The 27,673-nt window shown below is 34.4% G+C and overlaps 1 protein-coding gene and 1 non-coding gene across 3 annotated transcripts in view; both read left to right on the top strand.

Moving 5' to 3' along the window:
• Positions 1-19,710, top strand: part of LRCH2 (leucine rich repeats and calponin homology domain containing 2) — a 125,797-nt gene extending 106,087 nt beyond the window's left edge. Inside the window, exons 16-21 of one of the 2 annotated variants that reach the window (XM_003805417.7) lie at positions 1,272-1,322; positions 3,976-4,033; positions 4,791-4,903; positions 5,086-5,223; positions 5,379-5,456; positions 14,634-19,710. In XM_003805417.7, the coding sequence (XP_003805465.1) occupies positions 1,272-1,322; positions 3,976-4,033; positions 4,791-4,903; positions 5,086-5,223; positions 5,379-5,456; positions 14,634-14,753 (558 nt within the window). In that variant the 3' untranslated portion in view covers positions 14,754-19,710. The remainder of the gene's footprint in view (positions 1-1,271; positions 1,323-3,975; positions 4,034-4,790; positions 4,904-5,085; positions 5,224-5,378; positions 5,457-14,633) is intronic. The other variant, XM_034949510.4, reaches the window with a different exon arrangement.
• Positions 1,718-1,846, top strand: LOC112438595 (small nucleolar RNA SNORA35). The gene has a single exon (XR_003026999.1). It is a non-coding gene; the product is annotated as a small nucleolar RNA SNORA35 (small nucleolar RNA).
• Positions 19,711-27,673: the final 7,963 nt, after the last annotated feature.

Here is a 27,673-nt window from a genome sequence, read left to right as displayed (position 1 = left end):
GTTTATTTGCACTAAAATATTTTGCATACATTCCCCTTTTATTTCTACTGTTTCTGCTCCGGCAGAGGCCCTCGTCCATTTCTTGCCTGTTCTACTGCAATAGCTTCCTTGCTCTTCTCCCTTTCTCTAGTCCATTCTCACTGCAGCCAGAGTGGTCGTTTCAAAGAACACAGATGCAATCAGGCCATTCCCTTGCTTGGAAACCTTCAGTTTCCCCCCATAACTTAGAAGATAAATTCTAGATCCTCCTTTATCAAGCCCCTGCTTGCCACATCAGCCTTAATTCACAACTTGCTCTTCTTTCACCTTACCCTCCATTCACCTTACCCTCCAACAAGACAAAACTGCTCAGAGGTTTTCTGCACTCATCTTTACATTCGTTGCTTCCATGCTTTGGTTCTTCTCCTCTCATCTTAGCATGTTGTTCCCTTCTTTCTTTTTCTGGTAGACACTCAGTTTTTTACTGAATTTATACTTTCTCAGGAAACTTGCCTTTCTCTACCATCTTCATCATCCCCCCCAAGTGCCCCTTATCTGTGCCTCATAATATGCCATGCATTGTTCTGTATTATACTGAGAATGTTGTATTACCTGTATACATTAATCTATTTCTGTCCTCGACTGAAAGGTCCTTGAATGGGTGATATTTTACTAAATTTCAGTACTCTCACTGTCTAGCATAGTGTCTGACATATAGTAGGTAGCCAATAATCATTTGTTGAATGAATACATTTTCTATGTAGTGTGCATATTCAAAGTTAAATGTCAAAATTTTCATATTTGGTTGGCAGTAGAATAGTAATTTAAAAATCATGGACCATTTAATGTTTTATTAAATTAAATTCTTTGTAATTATCAATAAGTCTATATTAGATACATGTAAATTTTCAGATGAAAGTTATTTGGGGTGATGGAGATTTTGCATGCCTTCATTTACATGTCTCAGATTGGTAACACGTCCCTGCTATTATATGTAGATAGTATTTTTCAAACTTTACTATATTTCGAACCACTTGAGGATCTTACTGAAATGTAGATTCTGATTAGTTAGGTCTCGGGTGAGGCCTGAGATTCTGCATTTCTAAACTCCCAGAGGATCCCTATGCTGCTGGTTTACAGACCACATGTAGAGTGGCAATGTGCTGGATGGCATATCTTTAGTAGGTCTTCCTTTAGTAGTTGGTCAAAACAATTTTTATTTTCCTTTTATATGTTTAAATCATCATTTGTATTGTAATTTCATCTTCCATCTTTTTATTTTTATGTTTTAGCAAGACAGTGATAATGCTAATATGTCACCACAATCTCCAGTATCATCTGAGGTACAAGTTCTGTTTTTATTTGTCTTAAAAATACGTTTTGTATGTTTTCTGTGTTTTACCTAAGATTCTTCCTTGCCAGTTCTCTGTAACCTGATTTTTTTTGCAATATAATTTATTCACTCATATTTTAAAATCCATGGCAGATTAGTTTGTACAAACCTAGCCTATAAAAAATTCTAAGAATGCCATTTTTTGGTAAAAATATTGATACTAGCACTTGTTTATTTATGATTTTCTGTAGTGTCTGTAGTGTCTGTAGTGATTTTTGGAAGTGTCTGTAGATTGCAGAAAAGAATTCACTTTATCAAATCTATGCTTTCTCATTCATCCGTATTTTAAAATAAATGATAGATTTTAAGAACAACTTTCAAATTGTAAATTTGAAAAAAGTACTTCAGCATTGTGCAATGGCCTTTGGTTTTTCTTGTAACCAGTTAGGTCTGAAACCAATGCAAAAGAAATTTCCTTTTTCCACGAGAAACATCCCTGCAGTGGGTTGTTCCTATCGACAGGAGGTTACACGTTTTTGGGAGAATGGGTATCAGAAAGTTAGAGTTTGTGAAATCTCGATCAAATACTCTGGTGGCTTGAATGACTGATTCTTCTAATTTATTTATTCAAGTCTATTGCTTTACAACAAGAGATAAATTTAAAAAATTCTAAACTCTATCTCTTCTACTTAAGATTACCTTAAAGTGTATTGGCATTAGTAAGTAAATGATTACACATTCATTTGATGAATTCAACACTTTGCTCAAAGTATTGGATGGCCCAAATTCACTGTGTAACTTTGGTTACATAGATGCTGTTAATATTTCATTATATGTAGGTGGTGTTGCTTTTTTAATAGGCTAGGATTCTTTGTTGTTGTGGGTGATCTGCATTACAAAACTTTTAAATGGATTTGGACATTAATTTTATAAACATGTTTCTAAATTATTCATATGATAGGTAAAATGGTATACATACTTTTAGAAAACAATTTAAATTAGGATATCTTAAAATTAGTCTTTGTCATATGCTTTTGTAATTCTTTTACTTTAAGTTACAAGTATAAGCATGTAAGTGACTACTACTTATTTGTCTGCTTGATATATGATTTTATGATCTGTGCTCACAGGGAAGACTATTCATACCAAATTTCCCAAATAATTTACATTGATATATATATACGTATATATACGTATATATATATATATATACGTATATATATGTGTGTGTGTATATATATATATGACACATGATCTCACTCTGTTGCCTAGGCTGGAGTGCAGTGGCACGATCTCAGGTCACTGCAACCTCCACCTCCCACATTCAAGCGATTCTTGTGCCTCAGCCTCCCGAGTAGGTAGGACTACAGGCACATGCCACCACACCTGGCTAATTTTTGTATTTTTAGTAGAGACAGGGTTTCACCATGTTGATCAGGCTGGTCTTGAACTCCTGGCCTCAAGTGATCTACCTGCCTTGGCCTCCCAAAATGTTGAGATTACAGGTGTGAGTTTTGTAATATATTTTTTATTTCATTTGGATCAGTGAAATTTTCATCTAGGAATTCATATTAATTTAACCAAAATAGTGAAGACAAACTGGGAGGCTTGTAGATTTGGATAGGGTGGTGAGTATGTATGTGCTTTGGTAACTCAACTGACATTTAACCTGAACTGCATATCACATGTTAACAGAAGATTTAGGTAATCTACAGAATTCTGATTACATTAATTTCATGTGTGAATGGAAAAGAGTAAAACTAATTGGTGTAATGCTTTAGTATTAACAAAGTGCTTGCCTGTGTATTTGTACCTAAAAGCAGCCCCATAAAATAGGTATGATCCTCATCATTTTACAGCTGAAGAGATGGGTAACTTTCCAAACTATCTTAGTTAATAAATGGCAGAGAAGTGACTGAAGCTGAGCCCTACTCACTTCACAGAGTTGTTGCACAGATTAAATAAGGTGCTGCTAAGATTACATTATTTTATCACTTTACACAGTAGTTTCATTTAGTTATCTCATTTAATCTTCACAGTAACCTCATTTGAAAGATGAAGAAACAATTACAGAGAAATTATATGTTGTGCTCAAAACATAGCCTAAGCTTTCTAACTCCATCTTCAGATTTGTTTAATGTACTACAAATCTTTCCATAGCAAACCACTGTGTGTGAAAGATTTGAAAAAATATTCATTCAAATAGAAGAGATGATATTTATCATCTATCATTCCGCAGTCCCTATACAAATATGTTTGCCTTCAGATTATCTACTGTTAGGTGTTAAGTCCATAGTAGATGCTGAGTAAATGCTAAATTCACTTACCTTTTCAATGAAGCTTAGTTCTTTTTTTGGGAAACTTCAGTCTGATTCTTTCAAAAAGTATGATCCATTTTATACAGTTCACTAATGATTTTCATTTTCTTTCTACTATGAAAGTATTTAAAGCCTATATGGTTAGCTCAACTAGCAAATATTAGTTGACCTCTTAAAAGTGACATGTATCAACTTGAATTGAAATGCAAGTTACTTTTCTCTTCACTAATCATAGGAAAATAAGTATTTCCCCAAATTGGCATGGATGTGAATAAGCACCTTGATTATTTTGAAAGAAAAGAAGTTTTATTATTTATTTATTTTTAACTTTTTAATTTTTTTTAGGAATATGACAGAACTGATGGTTTTTCACACAGTCCCTTTGGCTTGAAGCCTAGATCAGGTAAATAGATATTCTGTAAATAAAATTTATTAGTTATATTTGAAACTAGTTTCCCAGCTTAAATGGGATTGATTCCATAGTCTTAAGTACACATAGATTCTTTCCCCTCTCCTAAAAGCAATTTTCTCTTAACGATATTTGTCTTTCCAATTCCCATTCCCATTTCTTTCTTCCTCTTTACCTTCAAGCTCCTGAAACCTCAGCTTTTTGCCTTAGATATACTGCAGTCTTATTTCTACTCTACTGTGACTGCTGTTAGAATGACCACTCTGCCAGCAGACCAAACACTGTTTGAAATTATAGCACTCCATTATATTGTGGTTTTATAAAGGGATCTTTTCGCATTTGGCAAGCCCAAAAGAAAATGGATCCATGTTACTTGGCAAGGTATTGAACTATAGTTTTTATTCCTGAATAACTGTATTGACCTTCAAGAATAATTTCCTTTTTTAAAAGATAAAAGGCTGACATATGTTCAGTAATCATTTTTAACCTGGGCCATAAGTTTCTAATAACGTATGTTTGAGTAAGAACACGTATAGGTGGTAGAAATCATTACACTTATCTTCCCTGTTGCTTTCAATTATGCACATAAATAGAGTTCAAATATATTCTCTAAAAATATTTGGAATGTATTAGTGAGTAATAATATTTTATGTAATTTTGTATTGATTCTTTTTATCATGCCTCTTTCCCCATCAATAGTTGCTCCTTCCCATTAACTTTGTAACAAGTTAGGAAATTTCTGTTTTTATAGCTTTTAGCCGCTCATCTCGCCAAGAATATGGGGCAGCAGATCCAGGATTTACAATGAGAAGAAAGATGGAACATTTACGGGAAGAGCGAGAGCAAATACGACAACTTCGCAACGTAAGTCAGATTGCTCTTTCAGATCTGCTTTGTGGAAATGGGTTTAACTTGGAAAATTAATAAGGCGTACAGATTTCATTTTCAATGCTCCTTAAAATGTTTGGATATACAACAATTAGTAATATAAACATTTAACATGTATGTTTAGATAGAGTATCTGATTTATACCTGTTTTTCTATAGAATCTTGAATCCAGGTTAAAAGTAATTTTGCCTGATGACATTGGAGCTGCACTGATGGATGGGGTTGTTCTTTGCCATTTAGCCAATCATATAAGGCCACGTTCTGTTGCTAGTATTCATGTACCATCACCAGCAGTGGTAAGTTTTGTTTACAATTTGTTAGTTCTCTAAAGGAAGATATAGCTTCTTAAAATTGTCTTTAAATAATATACCTCAGTGAACTTAGTTTTCAGTTTTGATTAAGTTCCATAGAAAAATGCCTAAAAGTACATTTTTTCCCTCTTACTTTACAGCCCAAACTGAGCATGGCAAAATGTCGAAGAAATGTAGAAAATTTTCTTGATGCTTGTAAAAAGTTGGGTGTCTCACAGGTAATTGTTATTTATCTAACAACGTGATCACTTAAATTTGAATTTATTACATGCAAACTGGGGTTCTTCTTAGAGCAATGAATAATGCTTTCTGAACATGAAAATGAATGCCTTCTCTTGGTACCTTCTCCTAAGCTCCAGCTTTCACTGTAGCAGTTATCTAATAAATGTTTTTAAGCTACCTTTAAAGTAATTTATAAAATAGCTACAAATATGGAAAATCATGCACATCACTGACCAAACATAACTCGGTGGCCATATTTACAACTTGGTTGTGATGTCATTGTTACCATCTTTTTTTCCTTCTTTTTTTTTTTTGCTAGAGAACATTTGGACCCCATTGTAATTCATTGGATAGATTCTGACTGGAAGATTTGCATTCAGTGTGAATAGCTTTTTAAACTTTATTTAAAATGCAAAATTGGAAATTATACCAGCATATTATGATAATACCTGTATTGGACAAACTTTGAAATTTTTAGGAATTGTCTTATGTTTCATGTAATAATTGCACTACTATGCAATAATCATTAAAGCAGTATTGTAAATATGTAAGGAAGATATATAATCACAATATTGCTTCTTTGTAAAGTGTTATAAACCTAACCTCAACATGAATGACTATGGAGAGAAATGACATTGTTATCAGAGCACAATTAAGTTGTGCTTGTTAAGCTGTCTTTTGAACAGTGTCTTAATAATCTGGTCTACAGATCCCACTTTAATCTCTTCCCTCAAGTAAGTAAACATAATTTAATGTGTAGAGAATCTGAATTGTTGGGTAATTTGGAAATTACATAATGTTCTCTAATTACCTCTTGTATATAGTTGATGTGATGGTTTTGTTTTTGTTTTTGCTTTTGTTTTTTTGAGACGGAGTCTCACGCTGTCGCCCAGGCTGGAGTAGTGCAGTGGCACGATCTCGTCTCACTGCAACCGCCGCCTCCCAGTTCAAGCAATTTTCCTGCCTCAGCCTCCCAAGTAGCTGGGACTACAGGCACGTGCCACTACACCCAGATAATTTTTTATTTTTAATAGAGACGGGGTTTCACCATGTTGGCCAGGCTGGTCTTGAACTCCTGACCTCAAGTGATCCACCCGCCTCAGCCTCCCAAAGTGCTGGGATTACAGGCACAAGCCACTGTGCTTGGCTGATGTGATGTTTTAAATTTTTAATTCTTAAAAATGTTTGTTGTTTCTTTTTTCTACTCTCAATCTTTCAATGGGGAAATAGCAAACTTAACAACGTTTTCTGCAGCCATTACATTATACAGATTTTCCCGTTTTGCCATTTTTTCTTTTTTAAATTAAAAAAACCCCTTTATTTATTTATTTATTTATTATTATTATACTTTAAGTTTTAGGGCACATGTACACAATGTGCAGGTTAGTTACATATGTATACATGTGCCATGTTGGTGCGCTGCACCCACTAACTCATCATCTAGCATTAGGTATATCTCCCAATGCTATCCCTCCCGCCTCCCCACACCCCACAACAGTCCCCAGAGTGGGATGTTCCCCTTCCTGTGTCCATGTGTTCTCATTGTTCAGTTCCCACCTATGAGTGAGAATATGCGGTGTTTGGTTTTTTGTTCTTGCGATAGTTTACTGAGAATGATGCTTTCCAATTTCATCCATGTCCCTACAAAGGACATGAACTCACCATTTTTTATGGCTGCATAGTATTCCATGGTGTATATGTGCCACATTTTCTTAATCCAGTCTATCATTGTTGGACATTTGGGTTGGTTCCAAGTCTTTGCTATTGTGAATAATGCTGCAATAAACATACGTGTGCATGTGTCTTTATAGCAGCATGATTTATAGTCCTTTGGGTATATACCCAGTAATGGGATGGCTGGGTCAAATGGTATTTCTAGTTCTAGATCCCTGAGGAATCGCCACACTGACTTCCACAATGGTTGAACTAGTTTACAGTCCCACCAACAGTGTAAAAGTGTTCCTATTTCTCCACATCTCTCCAGCACCTGTTGTTTCCTGACTTTTTAATGATTGCCATTCTAACTGGTGTGAGATGGTATCTCATTGTGGTTTTGATTTGCATTTCTCTGATGGCCAGTGATGATGAGCATTTTTTCATGTGTCTTTTGGCTGCATAAATGTCTTCTTTTGAGAAGTGTCTGTTCATGTCCTTTGCCCACTTTTTGATGGGGTTGTTTGTTTTTTTCTTGTAAATTTGTTTGAGTTCATTGTAGATTCTGGATATTAGCCCTTTGTCAGATGAGTAGGTTGTGAAAATTTTCTCCCATTTTGTAGGTTGCCTGTTCACTCTGATGGTAGTTTCTTTTGCTGTGCAGAAGCTCTTTAGTTTAATTCGATCCGATTTGTCAATTTTGGCTTTTGTTGCCATAGCTTTTGGTGTTTCAGACATGAAGTCCTTGCCCATGCCTATGTCCTGAATGGTAATGCCTAGGTTTTCTTCTAGGGTTTTTATGGTTTTAGGTCTAACGTTTAAGTCTTTAATCCGTCTTGAATTAATTTCTGTATAAGGTGTAAGGAAGGGATCCAGTTTCAGCTTTCTACATATGGCTAGCCAGTTTTCCCAGCACCATTCATTAAATAGGGAATCCTTTCCCCATTGCTTGTTTTTCTCAGGTTTGTCAAAGATCAGATAGTTGTAGATATGTGGCATTATTTCTGAGGGCTCTGTTCTGTTCCATTGATCTATATCTCTGTTTTGGTACCAGTACCATGCTGTTTTGGTTACTGTAGCCTTGTGGTACAGTTTGAAGTCAGGTAGTGTGATGCCTCCAGCTTTGTTCTTTTGGCTTACGATTGACTTGGTGATGCGGGCTCTTTTTTGGTTCCATATGAACTTTAAAGTAGTTTTTTCCAATTCTGTGAAGAAAGTCATTGGTAGCTTAATGGGGATGGCATTGAATCTGTAAATTACCTTGGGCAGTATGGCCATTTTCACGATATTGATTCTTCCTACCCATGAGTATGGAATGTTCTTCCATTTGGTTGTATCCTCTTTTATTTCATTGAGCAGTGGTTTGTAGTTCTCCTTGAAGAGGTCCTTCACATCCCTTGTAAGTTGGATTCCTAGGTATTTTATTCTCTTTGAAGCAATTGTGAATGGGAGTTCACTCATGATTTGGCTCTCTGTTTGTCTGTTGTTGGTGTATAAGAATGCTTGTGATTTTTGTACATTGATTTTGTATCCTGAGACTTTGCTGAAGTTGCTTATCAGCTTAAGGAGATTTTGGGCTGAGACAATGGGGTTTTCTAGATATACAATCATGTGGTCTGCAAACAGGGACAATTTGACTTCCTCTTTTCCTAATTGAATACCATTTATTTCCTTCTCCTGCCTAATTGCCCTGGCCAGAACTTCCAACACTATGTTGAATAGGAGTGGTGAGAGAGGGCATCCCTGTCTTGTGCCAGTTTTCAAAGGGAATGCTTCCAGTTTTTGCCCATTCAGTATGATATTGGCTGTGGGTTTGTCATAGATAGCTCTTATTATTTTGAGATATGTCCCAGCAATACCTAATTTATTGAGAGTTTTTAGCATGAAGCATTGTTGAATTTTGTCAAAGGCCTTTTCTGCATCTATTGCGATAATCATGTGGTTTTTGTCTTTGGTTCTGTTTATATGCTGGATTACATTTATTGATTTGCGTATATTGAACCAGCCTTGCATCCCAGGGATGAAGCCCACTTGATCATGGTGGATAAGCTTTTTGATGTGCTGCTGGATTCGGTTTGCCAGTATTTTATTGAGGATTTTTGCATCAATGTTCATCAAGGATATTGGTCTGAAATTCTCTTTTTTGGTTGTGTCTCTGCCCGGCTTTGGTATCAGGATGATGCTGGCCTCATCAAATGAGTTAGGGAGGATTCCCTCTTTTTCTATTGATTGGAATAGTTTCAGAAGGAATGGTACCAGTTCCTCCTTGTACCTCTGGTAGAATTCGGCTGTGAATCCATCTGGTCCTGGACTCTTTTTGGTTGGTAAGCTATTGATTATTGCCACAATTTCAGATCCTGTTATTGGTCTATTCAGAGATTCAACTTCTTCCTGGTTTAGTCTTGGGAGGGTGTATGTGTTGAGGAATTTATCCATTTCTTCTAGATTTTCTAGTTTATTTGCGTAGAGGTGTTTGTAGTATTCTCTGATGGTAGTTCGTATTTCTGTGGGATCAGTGGTGATGTCCCCTTTATCATTTTTTATTGTGTCTATTTGATTCTTCTCTCTTTTTTTCTTTATTAGTCTTGCTAGCGGTTTATCAATTTTGTTGATCCTTTCAAAAAACCAGCTCCTGGATTCATTAATTTTTTGAAGGGTTAAAAAAAACCCTTTTTTTAGAGATGGAGTCTGACTGTGTTGCCCAGGCTGGACTGGAACTCCTGAGCTCTAGACTTCCATTTCACAAATAACTGGGATTACAAGCATTCACTACCTCACTAATATTATGTCATTTTTGTTTTAAGGGTTTTATTTTTAGCTTCATTGCTTTTCTCTGAACTCAGAATTGGTAATATATAATAATTTTTAAATTAATTTTCTTTGTTTTAGGATGTTTTCCAATTTTTTACAGCCTTATTGAGTTATTAACATACAATATAGGGCATATAAATAAAGTGTACAATTTGATCAATTTTGACATATGCATACACCATGAAATCATCACCACAGTCAAAATAATGAACATATCTACTGCCCCCCAAAATTTCCTCATGTGTCTTTGCAATCCTTCTTTCTCCAGCAACCACTAATCTGCTTTCTGTCATTGCAGATTAGTTTGCACTTTCTAGAGTTTTATATAAATGGAATGATACAATATGTATTATATTTTTCTATCTTCTTTCACTCAGCATAATTATTTTATGACTCGTCAGTGTTGTTGCATGTATGAATAGACCATTGCTCTTCATTTCTGGATAGTATTTTATTGTATGGATATACCACAGTTTGTTAATCCCTTGACCTGCTGATGGACATTTGGGTTGTTTCCAGTTTTAGCAGCTGCTACAAATTAAGCTGCTATGAACATTTGTATACAAGTCTTTGTATGGATTTATACATTCTTTAATTTTTAGTAAATACCTAGCAGTGGAATAACTGGAACATATGGTAGGTGCATACTTAACATTTTAAGAAACTACATAACTCTTCCAAAGTGGTTGTACTGTTTTACATTCCTGTCAGCAGTATGTGAGAGTTCCAGTTCCTCCACATCCTCACTAACATTCAGTATGATCAATCTTCTAAAAATTTTAGTCATTGTGATGTGTATGTACTGACTTGCCAGTGCAGTTTTAATTTGCATTTTCCTAAAGACTAATGATGCCGACCATCTTTTCAAGGCTTATTTGCCACCTGTATATCTTCTTTTTGAAGTACTTTGAAGTATACTTTCTTTTTTGAAGTACATATTCTAATCTGAGGTATATTTTGTATTGGGTTGTTTATTTTCCTATGATTGAATTTCAGATTTCTTTACAAGTTATGGATAAAGTCATTTACCAGATTTATAAATATTGCATCCAAATCTTTGGCTTGTCCTTTCATTGTCCTTAGAGTGTCTTTCAAAGAGCAGGATCTTCACTTATTGAAGTACAATTTATTTTTTAAAATGGGCTGTGCTTTTTGTGTCAAACCTAGGAAATCTTTGTATAATCCAAGGCCACAAAGATTTCTTTCCTATGTTTACTTCTGGAAATTTTATAATCTTAGGTTTTGTGTTCATGTCTATGATCAATTTTGAGTTAGTTTTTGTATGTGGTTAAAAAGTATGGATTGAAGTTCTCTTTTTTTAAGCCTGAGATTGGGCATATACATTGATTTTTTTAAGAAAATATTTTTATTGAGATATAATTACAATGCCATAGCATTCACTGATTTAAAGTGTACAATTAAATGGTTTTTAGTATAATCACAGAGTTCAGCAACAGTTAACAACAATCTGTTTAAAATATTTTCGTCACCCCAGAAACACAGCCCTTGCCCATTCGCAGTCCTTCCTCTGTTCTTTCTATGGATTTGCCTACTCTAGACATGACATATAATGAAATCATACAATATGCGGTCTTTAGTGTCTGGCTTCTTTGACTTAGTATAATTTTTCCAAGGTTCATCCATTTGTAGCCTAAATCAGTACTTCATTTCTTTTTATGGCTGAATAGTGTTCTGTTCTAAATACATACCACATGTTGTTTATCCATTCATCAGTTGATAGACATTTGGATTGTTATCACTCATTATTTATTATGAATAATGTTGCTTTGAACATCCGTGAATAAGTTTTTCTTTGAACACTTGTTTTCAGTTCTCTTGGTTATACCTAGCAGTGAAATTGCTAGGTTATATGGTAACTCTATGTTTATACTTTTTAAGAAACTGCCAAAATATGTTGCAAAGTGGCTGCACTATTTTTACATTTCCACCAGCAATATATGAGGGTTCTAATTTCTTCACATCATCACCAACAATGGCTACTACTGTCTACCTTTTTGGTTGTAGCTATTTTAGTGTGTATATGATGTGATATCTTATTGCGGTTTTTATTTGCGTTTCCCCAGTAGTTAATGATGTTGAGCATCTTTTCTTGTGCTTATTGATTTGTATATATTCTTTGGAGTAATGTCTATTGAAACCCTGTGTTCACTTCTGAATTAGATTATTTATCTTTTTTTTTTGAGTTGTAGTTCCTTATGTATTCTGGATACAAATTGCCTAAGAGATACATGATTTGCAAATATTTTCTCCCATTCTGCAGGTTGTCTTTTCACTTTCTTGATGGTATCATTTACAGCACAAAAGTTACTAATTTGATGAAGTGTAGTTTATCCCATTTTTTCTTCTGCTGCTTATGATTTTGATATCATATCTAAGAAAACGTTGTGTAATTCAAGGTCACAAAGATTTACACCTGTGTTTTCTTCTAAAAGTTTTATAGTTTTAGGGCTTACCTTTTTGTCTGTGATCCATTTTGAGATCAGTTTTGTGCATGGTATGAGGTACGGGTCCAAATTCATTCTTTCACATGTGGATATCCAATTTTCCCAGCACCATTTGTTGATAAGACTCTTCTTTTCCCCATTGAATTGTCTGTCTTAGCACCTTTGTCAAAAATCAGTTGACCATAAATATAAGGCTTTATTTCTGGATTCTCAGTTTTTTTACCACTAAATTCCTTATTCCAGTGTCACACTGTCTTGCTTACTGTAATTTTGTGATGCATTTTGAAATCAAGAAGTGTGAGTCTTCCAGATTTGTTCTGTATCAAGGTTGTTTTGGCTATACTGAGTCCCTTGCATTTCCATATCAATTTTAGGATTGATTAGCTTGTCAATTTCTGCAAAAAAGCCACTTGGGATTTTGCTGGGGATACCGAATCTAAAATGATTTGGGGAATATTGTCATCTTCACAGTGTTTATTCCTGTGATCCATTAACATGAGACATCTTTCCATTTATTTATATCTTTTAATTTTTATTCCAACAGTGTTTTGTAGTTTTCAGTGTATGAGTCTTTCATTAGATTTGTTAAATTAAATGCTTAGTATTTTATTCTCTTTGGTACTATTATAAATATAATTATTTCTTTAATTCCACTGTCAATTTCTTATTGCTACTTCATAGAAATAGAAGTGATTTTCTTTTATTGATCTTGTATTCTGCAACCTTGCAGAACTCATTTATTAGTTCTAATAGTTTTTTTTGTGTGTGTGTTTCTGTGCCTTAGGAGTTTCTCTTTACAGAATCATTTAATTATTCTTTCAAAGAATTCATCCATTTCATCTAACTTGTCAAACTATTATTATGAAGTTATTTATAATGTCTCCTTATTATCATTTTGGTATTTGTAGAATATCTTGTGGTGTCACTTCCCTTATTTATGATATTGGTAATTTGTGTATTCTCTCTTTCCTTCCTGATTAGCCTAGCTTGAGGTTTATGAATTTTTAAAAATCTTCTAAATGAACTAACTTTGGGTTGCATTGATTTTTTTTATCTATTGTTTTTTGTTTTTTTACTTTATTGTTTTCCTCTCTCATTCTCATTATTTGCACCATTCTTTTGCCATTGGTTTAATTTGCTCTTCTTTTTTTAGTTTCTAGGGTGGAAGCTGAAGTCATTGATTTGAAGCCTTCTTTTCTAGCATACACTTCAGTGGTTATTTGAATAAATAAGCAAAATATTAAGAGGGCAACAAATATAGCAGTGAAGATGGAGATGAGGCAATAATTTTGAGAACTCTTTATGGGATACCATCATTAGTATTTGGAGAATGGGTTATGGGAGTAAGGAAGAAAGAGGAAGACTATTATATTTCACAGGTTTGTCAATGGAGATTGAATAGTGTATTACTAAGACATGGATCGCAGAAGGACAAATTAATTTGGTAAAGTAGTTCTGTTGTGGACACATTGATTTTGATATGTCTGTTAGATGTCCATTTGGCTGTGTCCAGTTGATATTGTATTTGGAGATCAATAGAGAGATCTTGGGAGGAAATAAAAACTTGGAAGTCATCGGTATGGAAGGGGTAGTTAAAACTAGAAATAGATGAGAATACCAAAAGAGAGGGTATAGTGTAAAAGAGAAGAGAGTGAAGACAGAACCCTTGGAAACATTTGGAATGTTGGAAGAGGATCGGTGAGGGCTAATTAACGAAAGCTACTGCACAATTGCTGCCAGAAAAGTTGAAGTAGAAAAGAATGGTGTCACACAAGACAGGGGAGGAGTAAGGTTCCCAGAAAGGCATTAATCAAAGGCATAATATGACTGAGCAGTCAACTAGACATGTGCAACATTTGACATTTAAGGTGGCATTGGTGATTTTTACTAAAATAGTTTTAGTGGGCATATGCTTTAGGGTTAGATGTAAGATAGCAGTGGTTGAGTAGTGAGTGGGAAGTCCAAAAGTGGTGACCAACCCTTTTATAAACATTTTCTTTGTAGAGAAAGAGGTACAAGTGTGGAATGACAGCATTTCAAACAAGGCCAACTTCTATAATCTTTTTTCTTAGTATAAATTAAGAATCTAAAAACATTTTAGATTACAATATTTATAAGAGAAAACTTAGAATTATGTAGTTTTCTTGACATTTTATAGAAATCATGTTTTTAAAATCAAATTCTGACTTAATTTTATTACACTTCTAAAAAATGAATGTTCAAATATCTCTTTTTTTTCTCCAGGAAAGACTTTGTTTGCCTCATCATATTTTGGAAGAACGAGGACTTGTGAAAGTTGGTGTCACAGTTCAGGCGCTCCTTGAATTACCAACAACCAAGGCATCTCAGCTTTCTATGGCTTAATATAACATTTTAAAATTCTAAGTGTATAGTTTCATTTATTTGAAGTGATTTCAAATATTTCAAATTCATGAATAAGAATATTCCGTCAAAAATAGTTTGCCTTAGGTCACGCCTTAGGATTTTTAAAAAACTACATTGAAACATCAAACTTAAACATTGAATTGCCCGAACTTCTTTGGGGGAAAACTGGATTAATTTAATAAGAGTATTTGATAAACTCAAATTCTCTTTTTACTAAGTCAGTTGATAATCTTGATTATTTTTCAGAAAGCAGACTGATACTAAATTTAAAATGTAGTTTCAATTTAATAATCACATTAGGTTTAATTTTTTTACATCATAGCATATTAGTAAACATCTGGATAAAGGTAATTTTTTTTAGCAATTTAGAGCAATTCTATATTTGAGTTATTTAATACACTTCTAATTCTAGTTTATACACAATTTCTTCAATCTTTGGTCTTAGTTTTCTAGAAAAAAGGAGTAGAAAAAACAATTCTGGCTTTATATTAAATTCTTTTAGTATTATAGGTTGGTGCCAAAATATTTTCAGTTGTACTGTAGATTGTTTACATGTGAAGTGCCTGTGTAATTGATGACTCTTACATAGTCTTAAGCATTTTTGCAATTTTTTAAATGTATTAATAGAGTCAATGGAACTTTAAAATATTTTAGTAGATTTTGTAAAGTCAGTAATATGTGAGGATTTAAATGAGCCTCACATTGTGACATTTGTGGTTTTTTAGTTAGTCCATTGCAGTTTCCCTTAAATTGGTTATTTCATGTTGTCAAAAATACCAATGTTAATATGATTAATTTATGCTATTTAATTTGTGAAACTTAATCATCTTTTAAAATGTATTATTTGAAGAGTATTTTATTTCTGTATTGAAAATGTTACACAAAGCAGTAAAGTTTTTGAGAACTAGTGAAGTACTAATTATCAAGGACAATTTGATAAAACTGCCAAAGTTTGGGTTTATATCTTCCCTTTGAGCAGCATTCTATCAGTGCTGCCTTTAGCTATACTCAGAGAGCAGCAGTTGAGGAATAGGTTTTTACTCAAAATCTGGCCATTTGTGAATCCTGTAAACCTTGTGATCTTCAATTACTTTGATGTTAAATTAAACACAGACTCTTCTATAAATATTTTCACGAGATACTGTGTTACACAAAGTCCTTGTTTTAACTTAGGTATGGGTAAATTTACATTGGTGGTATTGCAGGAATTTTTCAAAAACATTACTGTAATGAATAACTGAGTTTCCTATAGAAGAACCTGAATAATTACTTTTGTAGTAACCAAGCAAGCATCATATCTTAAGTATGTGATCATTTGCACTTGTTACCTCTTAATATGGATGCAACTTATTAAAAATGTTGGCCTGGGTATTTCAAAGGGTATATATAAAAGGTAAAAACTAGTGTGCCAAATGGTATAGGAACAACTGTACTTTTTTTGATCAGTTGGCATGAAGCCATAGAATTAAATTTTGGCTTTAGAATACAGATGTGTTCATTACATTCCCCAAGGGTCAAATTGGAGCTTTTAAAGAATTAAAGCTTCTATGACTATATGGTTTAAGAATTAAATTATTAGTAATTTATTATTTTAAATATTTGACCTCATTAGTTGTTAATTTTTTAGTTGGATTAAAAAAAACTCGCTGACATAATCTCCCTAGTGAAAACTTGGGTAATATATGTAAGAAATGGCAAATAAATACCTTAGTTAATGACTTTTTATGTAGAAATTTGACAGCATTACAAATTAAGTGACCATTAAGAACACAGCAATCATTCATACTGCTTTCATAGGTGTTATGATAGTCTCTGATTAATCAATCTAGTATGAATTATTTTACAAGTGTTGTCCTATTTCATATCTTTGAAGTAGTAGTGAAATTGTAGGCCATTTTCTTATTGCATTTCAGTTACTTTTCAGTTAATTATTCCTTTAAAAAGAAAATACAGCAGAACCTCACTGTAGCATTCTTTACTGCAGAGCAAAATTCAATTTAAGATGGGCTTCTCTGAGGTCCACATCATGGCAGTTCATTTACTCTTGTGCCAAATGGCAACACCACCTCTAAAGCAGTTTCACAGCATGGTCCCCTACAATGTTATACCAAGGCTCTGATGTATTTCTTTTAGTAGTTTCTAAGTGTAAAATTTATTCTAAATGTTTTTATGGCTATTATCTATTTCATCAGTTATTGAATTAAGAATGATTTTCATTACTTGAGTGGGATTTGTGATTTAATGACAGTTGAATAATCAAAAATATTTTATTAGGCCCCCAAAATTTAATAGATATCTATTTCTGTTACATTTTATTACTGTATGGCACAAGAAAGAAGTGACATTGGGTATGTTAGAAATGAAATAAGGAGTAAAAATGCATTACCATTTGTTTAATAATTATCTTTACAGAATGCTAGTTTAATGACTTTTTTAACTGAATTTTTTGAATAAATCAGAAATGTTTGTATTGGTCACAGGTCTATCATAATTGCTTTTCTGATGCATTTAAAAATAAATGGAACACTTAAATGTATATTACCGATGCAAACTGTGGATAAAGTTGAAAGAAAAAATTTAAGTCTGGTATTTCTTTTCTCCCTCTCTACCTCCTTTCTTACCATCACATCATCCATTTTTTGTCAGCATTTGATAGATGGTGTCTGTGTTCCCTAGTGTAGAAAAATAGCCAGACTTTGAGAGAATATTCAAAGTAAGTGGTTTAAAGGTCCGATTCACTTTATATTGTGAAAGGAAAATAAATCTTGGGGCCCCAACATCACTAAGCTAAAGGAGAAGGTCAAGCTGGGAACTGCTTAGGAGAAACCTACCTCCAGTTCTATTCAAAGTCATCACTCTGCTCACTGAGATAAATGCCTATCTGATTGCCTCCTTTGGAGAGGCTAATCAGAAACTTAAGAGAATGCAACCATTTGTCTCTTATCTACCTATGACCTGGAAGCCCCCTCCTCACTTCCAGTTTTCCCGCCTTTCCGGACTGAAATAATATTTGTCTTACATATGTTGATTGATGTCTTGTGTCTCCCTAAAATGTATAAAACCAAGCTGTGCTCTGATCACCTTGGGCACAGGTCATCAGGACTGCCTGAGGCTGTGTCACAGGCACCATCCTCAACCTTGGCAGAATAAACTTTCTAAATTAACTGAGACCTGTCTCAGATATCCAGGCTTCACATTTGGTAACCATGAAGGGATTCTGAGTGGAGGTACCCCTGACCTTTGACAAATCTCTTATTGGTGCTTGGTACCAACATGAGCTAACTGTATGGCTCAAATGAATAAGGCAATTTGCTGAGGTCTGGGAGCACCCCCTCCAGAGAATCCCTGATCTCCCAAAATCTGGTCGAAATCTAAAGTTTATTTTGCTGTATGATTCCCTTTTCTGGAATTTTACTTGCTCCCAACAAGGAAGGGAAGAATTCCTGCTTCCATGACAATGGAAGGCAGGTAATCCTTTATGGAGTCTGAGCTCGCTCCCAACAGGAAAGATGGGTTTGAGTTTTTTCCTGCTTTTAGGATGATAGAGAACATTGTTCAGCCTGAGACCCATCCCTAGGTAAGTAACTGAATTGAGGTTTTGATTTGACTAAAATTAACAACCAGCTGGTTTTAATTTCTCCTTACCATTAGAGCACTCAGTGATCATATTGTTGGGTTTTTTTGTTGTTTGTTCCGGTCTTTCTCCCATCAGATTTGACCATCTCTACCTGATTTCGTCAAATCTGAGTGAGAATTCCAAATTATGGGTAAGAAAGCCTCTCTAATTTGTCTAAAATTCCTTGCAGCTGCAAAAGAGGAAAAAACAAAAAAAAACCAAAAAAAAAAAACCGTGCACTTGGTTTCTGTGTTTGCTTCCTGTCTTGAAAAACAAACATTCTTTCATTTACTTTTCTTCCACCCTATTTTTTGCCATTTGCAGTACCAAAAAAAAAAAATCTAGAGGAGGCTTCTAATGACTTGAACCACTTAAAAAAATTCAGAACAAAGGCATCACTCACCCCTTTTGGGGTGTTCTGTGTTGTCAACCTTGGCAAAATAAACTGTCTAAATTAACTGAGAGCTGTCTCAGATATTTGGGGTTCACAATATGTCATTTTCAGTAGGTAGTATTTTCTTTAAATAACAATAATTTTTAATGATATCCTCACCAAATAATATTGCCTTTATGTTAGATAAACTATATAACATAAATATAAGAGAACATTTTTGTTTTTTGTTTTTTTTTCCGACAGTCTTGCCCTGTCGCGCAGGCTGGGGTGTAATGGTGCAATCTCAGCTCACTGCAACCTCCACCTCCCCAGCTCAAGCGATTCTCATGCCTCAGCCTCTTGAGTAGCTGGGACTATAGGCACGCACCACCACACCCAGCTAATTTTTGTATTTTTAGTTGAGATGGGGTTTTGCCATGTTGGCCAGGCTGGTCTTGAACACCTGGCCTCAAGTTATGAGCCTGCCTTGGCTTCTGAAAGTGCTGGGATTACAGGTGTGAGCCAACGCAGCCAGCCAATATAAGAGAACTTTATGTTAAATAAATGTAGAATAGGTAAAATTTTGATTTTTTTTTTTTGAGACAGCATCTTGCTCTGTTGCCCAGGCTGGAATGCAGTGGAGTGATCTTGGCTCACTGCAACCTCAACCTCCTGAGTTCAAGCCATTCTTTTGCCTCTGCCTCCCTAGTAGCTCGGACCACAGACGTGCACCACCACACCAGCTGATTTTTGTATTTTTAGTAGAGATGGGGTTTCACCATGTTAGCCAGGCTGGTCTCAAACTCCTGACCTCAGGTGATCTGCCCGCCTTGGCCTCCCAAAGTACTGGGATTTAACAGGCGTGAACCACCACGCCCAGCCAATTGTGATTAATTTTATTGTAGTTTTAGTGAAAGGTATATTATTGAATTGCCCTTAAGCTGTATGATAAAAAGTTAATCTTTCTTTTTTCAGGTAAATTTAATATTTTAAAAATCCACATATTTTATTAAAATAACTTTTATTAATTTGTAATTGTGATTTACCCTACAAGTAGAAAGTCATCCAGGTAAATGTTATTGAAGATAATATTATTCCCTGTTTTATAGTTACTCATCCTAAACTTTCAGATTTAAACAAGTACTTAAGTAAATATTTGGTGTAAGTTGTTTGAAAATGATTCTAAGTTCATCACAGAATTTTGAATTATCTTTAGATAATGGTACTAAGCTTGTTTTCTCCTTCAGTAAATGTACAGTTTTGGTACACTACATGGAATGGTCCTAGAATTCTCAGGAACCTATCTCACTATCCAGAGCACTCCAGGGTACTGATACATTTACTGTATATTAGATTCATGTGCAAATGCCCAGATATATTCTGGAATTGGTAAATTGGAAAATATCGAATGTCATCTACTTCTTAAGGCATAAACTTTTCTAATCCTGTATTTTAAAGCATGAAAAATATCCTTATGCTTACAGTGTTTAAATAGCTTAGAATTTCCACAGTAGTAGTGTGTGTGTGTGTGTGTGTGTGTGTGTCTGTGTGTGTGTTTCATGTAAGGCTCCAGTTGTTTTAGCAAAATAGAATCTTATTGCATTTGCATTGGAAAACCAGAGTTCAGAAGTTATGAGAATTCTTACATAAAGAGTTTAGGATGGAAGGTTGGTGATTGAATAATTTGAAAGTTACCAAAATAAAAACAGAAGTTTCTTTAAAATATGATCATTTAAAAATTTAAATTATTGCATATTTTCCTCATTTCTTGGATACTTTGAGTACCCTGCCATTTATGGTTAGAGAAAAATAAATTTATTTTTACTCTAGTCCATTGATATGCATCAATTAATTATCTACCTAAATAGGTGAGAAATGTATTGGGTATGTACATGTGTAAATGATAAATAGAAATAGATTTTTCAATAGCAAATTGAGTGTTATAAAACTTCAGATATTCATTTCCAATTCAAATAAACACAAAGTGATTCTGTATAATTTATGAAGTAGTAATTAAAATAATACCTTAGGGCAGTGATTCTTAAACTTTGGATTTTAAGAAATCCATATGGATCAGTATGGATCACCTAGGGATTTTGTTAACGAAGTACAGATTGATTCAATAGGTCATGTGTGGGGTCTGAGATTCCGCATTTCTAACAAACTTCCAAGTGAAGCTGGTCCAATAGCCAACTTGAATAATAAAGCCCTATAGTCTTTCAAGTGCTGTAGTAATATCAATTTACTGTACGATAGTATAGTAGTTTGATATTTTAAGTGATGTTTCAAGATCTTTACTTAACATTTTAAATTCTATTCTAAAATGTGTTCTACTTTATTAAGGGCTTTGGGCTTTTCTTTATGGTTTAAAAAGGTATACTTTTTGTTGTGATTAGTACTATCTCACATTTTCATTTCTGAAAAAAAATCATTTTAAACACACAGCTGTATAATTTTCAAGATAAATGAAACTAGTCACAGGTATTTGTGATTATAAAATGGTCATATATATCTAAACAAGTTAAATTAACAAATGTAGTGTTAAATTAACAAATATTAAAGCACAAAGGTGTTATCTTTCTTTTTTGGAGCACTTAGAAAACTACATGAATATTTTATAGTCTTGAGGTCCGTCCATTTTCTTGCTATCCTTGCTTTTAAGTTGAATACATAATTTTTTTTTAGGATAACATGTTAAATGTAGACCATATACAAATAAACTAATATATATTTAACATAATAGTTATGTTCCATGATCAGAGCTTAATTTTGAGGTAAAGATAAATTTCTCCCCCTCACAAAACAAATGAGAAACGCTATTTCCTTCATTTAAAACATTTGGAATCATTTTACTCATTTTAATAGCCTTACAAAAGTTCTGGATACATTGCTAATTAGAAAACATTAAGATCCAAGTTAGCCTGAAATGCCAAAGGCAGTCAAATGCCTTTCTTGGCAAGATATGACTCATTTACTTTGGCGATAGATGGAAATATTAATAATTAAATATGAAAAGGAAGAGCACAGACGTGCAACATTGAACTAGAACCTTTTTCTATAATTGAATTATAAATAAAATATATCTTTATATATGTCTGTCATTCATTATCTTTAACATCTAAGATTAACAACTGAGTAGAAATGAATATCATGTTGTAACTCAAATTTTAAAATCCCACATACTTGGATATAATCATGGTTAGTAGTGAATAAAATATATTTACAAATATACATTTTAAAATATGGGTATAATTTTTAGGTATTTGTACCATCAAAGTTTTCAGTTTTTCATTGTGAAAGTCCAGCCTGGGCGACAGAGCGAGACTCCGTCTCAAAAAAAAAAAAAGAAGAGTTTATGATACTCCTAGGTATAATCATAAAAAAATTTTAAACCATTAAAGATTTTTAGAATTTGGGTATTGCCATGTTTTCATTCTTCAGGCTAGGAAACTAAGGCCCAGAAATATGATTTGAACAATTATTTAAGGACTGAACTTTTTTGTAACCATCCCTGGATCATTTACCTACTGTACTAAAACATAGTTTGTATGTATGATTTTTTTTTCCAAGTCTTTAAAGCTTTTATGTATGACCGTTTGTTTTCAATAGGGTAACATTGTCATACTCTGAAAAAATAATTCTGAATTAGTTAATTTGAAACACTTTTTTGAGCTCTTACTACATACCAGGTATTGGTATTGCAGGCCTTGTGGGTATGGCCTTTTTGTAGAGAGCTTTACATGGTCTTTTTGTAGAGAGCTTTACAAAGGAAATCAGTTGCTGGCTTCTGGCTGTTGCATTAAAATAGATCAACATTTATAATATTAAATTTTGTTGCTGAAATTTATCATTGGCCAGGCATGGTGGCTCACGCCTGTAATCCCAGCACTTTGGGAGGCTGAGACAAGCAGATCACTTGAGCCCAGGACTTCAAGGCCAGCCTGGGCAACATGGTGAAACTCCTTCTCTACAAAAAAGACAAAAATTAGCCTGATGTGGTGGTGCACATCTGTGGTCTCGGCTACTCGGGAGGCTGAGGTGGGAAGATACCTTATCCCAGGGAGACTGAGGCTACAGTGAGCTGTGATTACAGAGTGAGACCTCTCTCAAAAAAGGAAAGAAGAAATTTATTATTCTTAATTCTTATGTTTTGTAAGCAATTTTTAAAGTTTACTTCTTAGTACTAAACATCGTAATTGAATATTTATTGCTGCTAGTTGGTTCTAACAGTTATATTTTTTTGAAAAATAATTTTACGTTTATTTTTTCCCATTTCATTTTTTCTCTAGCTTTATTGAAGTATAATTGACAAATAAAAATTATATATATTTAAGCTATACAACCTGATGTTTGATATATGTATACATTGTGAAATGATAACTCTTATCAAGCTAATTAACATATCCATCACCTCAAAGTATTACCTTTCTTTTTTGGTGGTGAAAACATTTACGATCTACCCTCTTGGCAAATTTAAAGTATACAATATAATATTACTAACTATAGTCACCATGCTGTTCATTAGATATTTAGAACTTATTCATGCTGCATAACTAAAACTTTACACCCTTTGACCCATTTCCCCTAGCCCTAAACCCTGGAAACAACTGTGTCTATTCAGCCTGCTATAGCAGAATACCATATAACTTTTGTAGCTTATAAATAACAGAATTTTATTTTTCACAGTTTTGGAAGCAGAGAAGTCCAAGATCAAGGCACAGGCAGACTTGGTGTCTGGTAAGGGCCCACTTGCTGGTTAATAGATGATGCTTTCTCATTGTGTCCTCACATGGCAGAAGGGGCAATCAAGTTCCCTTCGGCCTCCTAAGGGCACAAATGCCATTCATGACGGTTCCTTCATTCTTTAAAATTTAATTTAATTTAATTTTAAGTTCTGGGGTACATGTACAGGACGTGCAGGTTTGTTACATAGATAAACATGTGCCATGGTGGTTTGCTGCACCTATCAACCCATCACCTAGATATTAGGCCCCGCATGCAGTAGCCATTTATCCTGATGTTCTCCCTCCCCACTCCCTACCTCCTGAAAGGCCCCAGTGTATGTTATTCCCCTCCCTGTGTCCATTTGTTCTCTTTGTTCAGCTTCCACTTATAAGCAAGAACATGTGGTGTTTGGTTTTCTGTTCCTGCATATGTTTGCTGAGGATAATGGCTTCCATTTCCATCCATGTCCCTGCAAAGGACATGATATCATCCCGTTTTATGGCTGCATAGTATTCCATGATGTACATGTACCACATTTTCTTTATCCAGTCTATCACTGATAGGCATTTGGGTTGATTCCATGTCTTTGCTATTGTGAATAGTGCTTCAGTGAACATATGCATGCATGTGTCTTTATAACAGAATGATTTATATTCCTTTGGGTATATACCCAATAATGGGATTGCTAGGTCAAATTATATTTCTGGTTCTAGGTCTTTGAGGAATCGTCACACTGTTTTCCCCAATGGTTGAACTAATTTGCCTTCCCACCAACAGTGTAAAAGTGTTCCTATTTCTCCACAACCTTGCCAACATCTGTTGTTTCTTGACTTTTTAATAATTGCCATTCTGGCTGGCACAAGAGGGTATCTCATTGTGGTTTTGATTTGTGTTTCTCTTATTGGCCACATAAATGTCTTCTTTTGAGAAGTGTCTGTTCATGTCCATTGCCCACTTTTTAATGGGGTTGTTTCTTTTTTTCTTGTAAATTTGTTTAAGTTCCTTGTAGATTCTGGCTATTAGACTTTTGTCAGATGGATTGATTGCAGAAATTTTCTCCCATTCTGTAGGTTGTCTGTTCACTCTGATGATAGTTTATTTTGCTGTGCAGAAGCTCTTTAGTTTATTTAGATCCCATTTGTGAATTTTTGCTTCTGTTGCAATTGCCTTTGATGTTTTCATCATGAAATCTTTGCCTGTGCCTATGTCCTGAATACTATTTCCTAGATTTTCTTCTCGGGTTTTCCTAGTTTTGGGATGTATATTTAAGTCTTTAATCCATCTTGAGTTATTTTTTGTATAAGGTGTAAGGAAGGAGTCCAGTTGCAATTTTTGGCATATGGCTAGCCAGTTTTCCCAGCACCATTTATTAAATAGGGAATCCTTTCCCCATTGGCTTGTTTATGTCAGCTTTGTTGAAGATCAGATAGTTGTAGGTGTGCAGTCTTATTTCTGAAATCTCTATTCTGTTCCATTGGTCTATGTGTCTGTTTTTGTACCAGTACCATGCTGTTTTGGTTATTGTAGGCTTGCAGTATAGTTTGAAGTCAGGTAGCATGATGCCTCCAGCTTTGTTCTTTTGCCTTAGAACTGTCTTGGCTATGTGGGCGCTCTTTTGGTTCCATATTAATTTTAAAGTAGTTTTTTTTCTAATTCTTTGAAGAGTGTCAATGGTAGTTTAATGGGAATACCAATTAATCTATAAATTACTTTGGGCAGTATGGCCATTTTCACAGTATTTCTTCTTCTTATCTGTGAGTATGGAATGTTTTCCCATTTGTTTGTGTTCTCTCTGATTTCCTTGAGCAGTAGTTTGTAGTTCTCCTTGAAGAGGTCCTTCACTTCCCTTCCTTGTTAGCTGTACTCCTAGGTGTTTTATTCTCTTTGTAGCAATTGTAGTTCATTCATGATTTGGTTCTCTGCTTGTCTGTTTTTGGTATATAGGAATGCTTGTGAATTTTGCACATTGATTTTGTTTCTGGAGACTTCGCTGAAGTTGCTTATCTTAAGAAGCTTTTGGGCTGAGACAATAGGGTTTTCTAAATATAGGATAATGTCATCTGCAAAAAGAGACAGTTTGACTTCCTCTCTTTCTATTTGAATACCTTTTATTTCTTTTTCTTGCCTGATTTCCGTGACAGAACTTCTAATACTGTGTTGAATAGGAGTGGTGAGAGAGAGCATCCTTGTTTTGTGTGGATTTTCAAGGGGAATGCTTCCAGCTTTTGCCCATTCAGTATGATATTAACTGTGGCTTTGTCATAAATGGCTCTTATTATTTTGAGGTATGTTCCATCAATACTTAGTTTATTGAGATTTTTTTACGTGAAGGGATGGTGAATTTTATCAAAGGACTTTTCTGCGTGTATTGAGATAATCATGTGGCTTTTGTCTTTAGTTCCGTTTATGTGATGAATTACTTTTATTGATTTGCATATGTTGAACCAGCTTGCATCCTGGGGATGAAGCTGACTTGATCGTATTGATAGCTTTTTGATGTGCTGCTGGATTTGGTTTGCCAGTATTTTACTGAGGAATTTTGCATCGATGTTCATCAGGGTTATTGGCTCGAAGTGTTGTTGTTGTTGTTGTTGCTGCTGCTGCTGTTGTTGTTGTTGTTGTTGTTGTTGTTGTATCTCTGCCAGGTTTTGGTATCAGGATGATATTGGCCTCATAAAATGAGTTAAGGAGGAATTCCTCCTTTTCAGTTGTTTGGAATAGTTTCAGAAGAAATGGTAACAGCTCCTCTTCGTATCTCTCTGGTATAATTCAGCTGTAAATCCATCTGGTCTTGGGCTTTTTTTTTTGGTTGCTAGGCTATTTATTACTGCATCAATTTCAGAACTTATTATTGGTCTATTCATGGATTCCATCTTCCTGGTTCAGTCTTGGGAGGGTGTATATGTCCAGGAATTTATCCATTTCTTCTAGATTTTCTAGTTTATTTGCATGGAGGTGTTTATAGTAATCTCTGATAGTTGTTTGTATTTCTGAGTGATCAGTGGTCATATGCCTTTTATCATTTTTATTGTCTCTCTTAGATTCTTTTCTTTTCATTATTAGTCTACCTAGCAGTCTATCTATTTTATTAACTTTTTCAGAAAACCAGCTCCTGAATTTGTTGATTTTTCGAATGGCTTTTCATGCCTCTATCTTCTTCAGTTCTGCTCTGATCTTGGTTTATTTCTTGTCTTCTGCTAGCTTTGGGGTTTGTTTGCTGTTTATCCTCTAGTTGTTTTAGTTCTGATGTCAGTGTGTCAATTTGAGATCTTTCTAGCTTTTTGATGTGGGCATTTAGTGTTATAAATTTCCCTCTTAACACTGCTTTAGCTGTATCCCAGAGATTGTGGTATGTTGTCTCTTTGTTCTCATTGGTTTCAAATAACTTCCTGATTTCTGCCTTAATTTCATTATTTACCCAGGAGCCATTCAGGAGCAGGTTGTTCAATGTCCATGTAGTTTCGTGGTTTTGAGTGAGTTTCTTAATCTTGAGTTCTAATTTGTTTGCTCTGTGATCTGAGAGACTGTTATTATTTCAGTTTATTTTGCATTTGCTGAGGAGTGTTTTATTTCCAATTTTGTATTGATTTTAGAGTAAGTGCCATGTGGCACCAAGAAGAATGTATATTCTTTTGTTTTGGGGCAGAGAATTCTATAGATATTTATCAGGTCCACTTGATCCAAAGCTGAGTTCAAGTCCTGAATACCCTTGTTAATTTTCTGTCTTGATGATCTAATATTGATAGTGGGGTGTTAAAGTCTCCCACTGTTATTGTGTGGGAGTTTATGTCTCTTTGTAGATCTCTAAGAACTTGTTTTATGAATCTGGTTGCTCCCGTATTGGGTGGATATATATTTAGGATAGTTAGTTCTTCTTGTTGAATTGAACCCTTTACCATTATGTGATGCCCTTCTTTGTCGTTTTTGATGTTTGTTGGTTTAAAGTCTGTTTTGTCAGAAACTAGGATTGCAACCCCTGCTTTTTTCTGTTTTCCATTTGCTTGTTAAATTTTCCTCCATCCCTTTATTTTGAGCCTATGTGTGTCTTTGTGCATGAGATGGGTCTCTTGAATACAGCACACTGATGCATCCTGACTCTTCATCCAGCTTGCTATTCTGTGTCTTTTAATTGGGGCATTTCGCCCATTTACATTTAAGGTTAATATTGTTACATGTGAATTTGAT

This window comes from Pan paniscus, chromosome X (assembly GCF_029289425.2).
Source record: "Pan paniscus chromosome X, NHGRI_mPanPan1-v2.0_pri, whole genome shotgun sequence".
Classification (NCBI taxonomy): domain Eukaryota; kingdom Metazoa; phylum Chordata; class Mammalia; order Primates; family Hominidae; genus Pan; species Pan paniscus.
The sequence above is the reverse complement of the archived record's forward strand: the minus strand, read 5'-3'. Positions and strand labels throughout refer to the sequence as shown.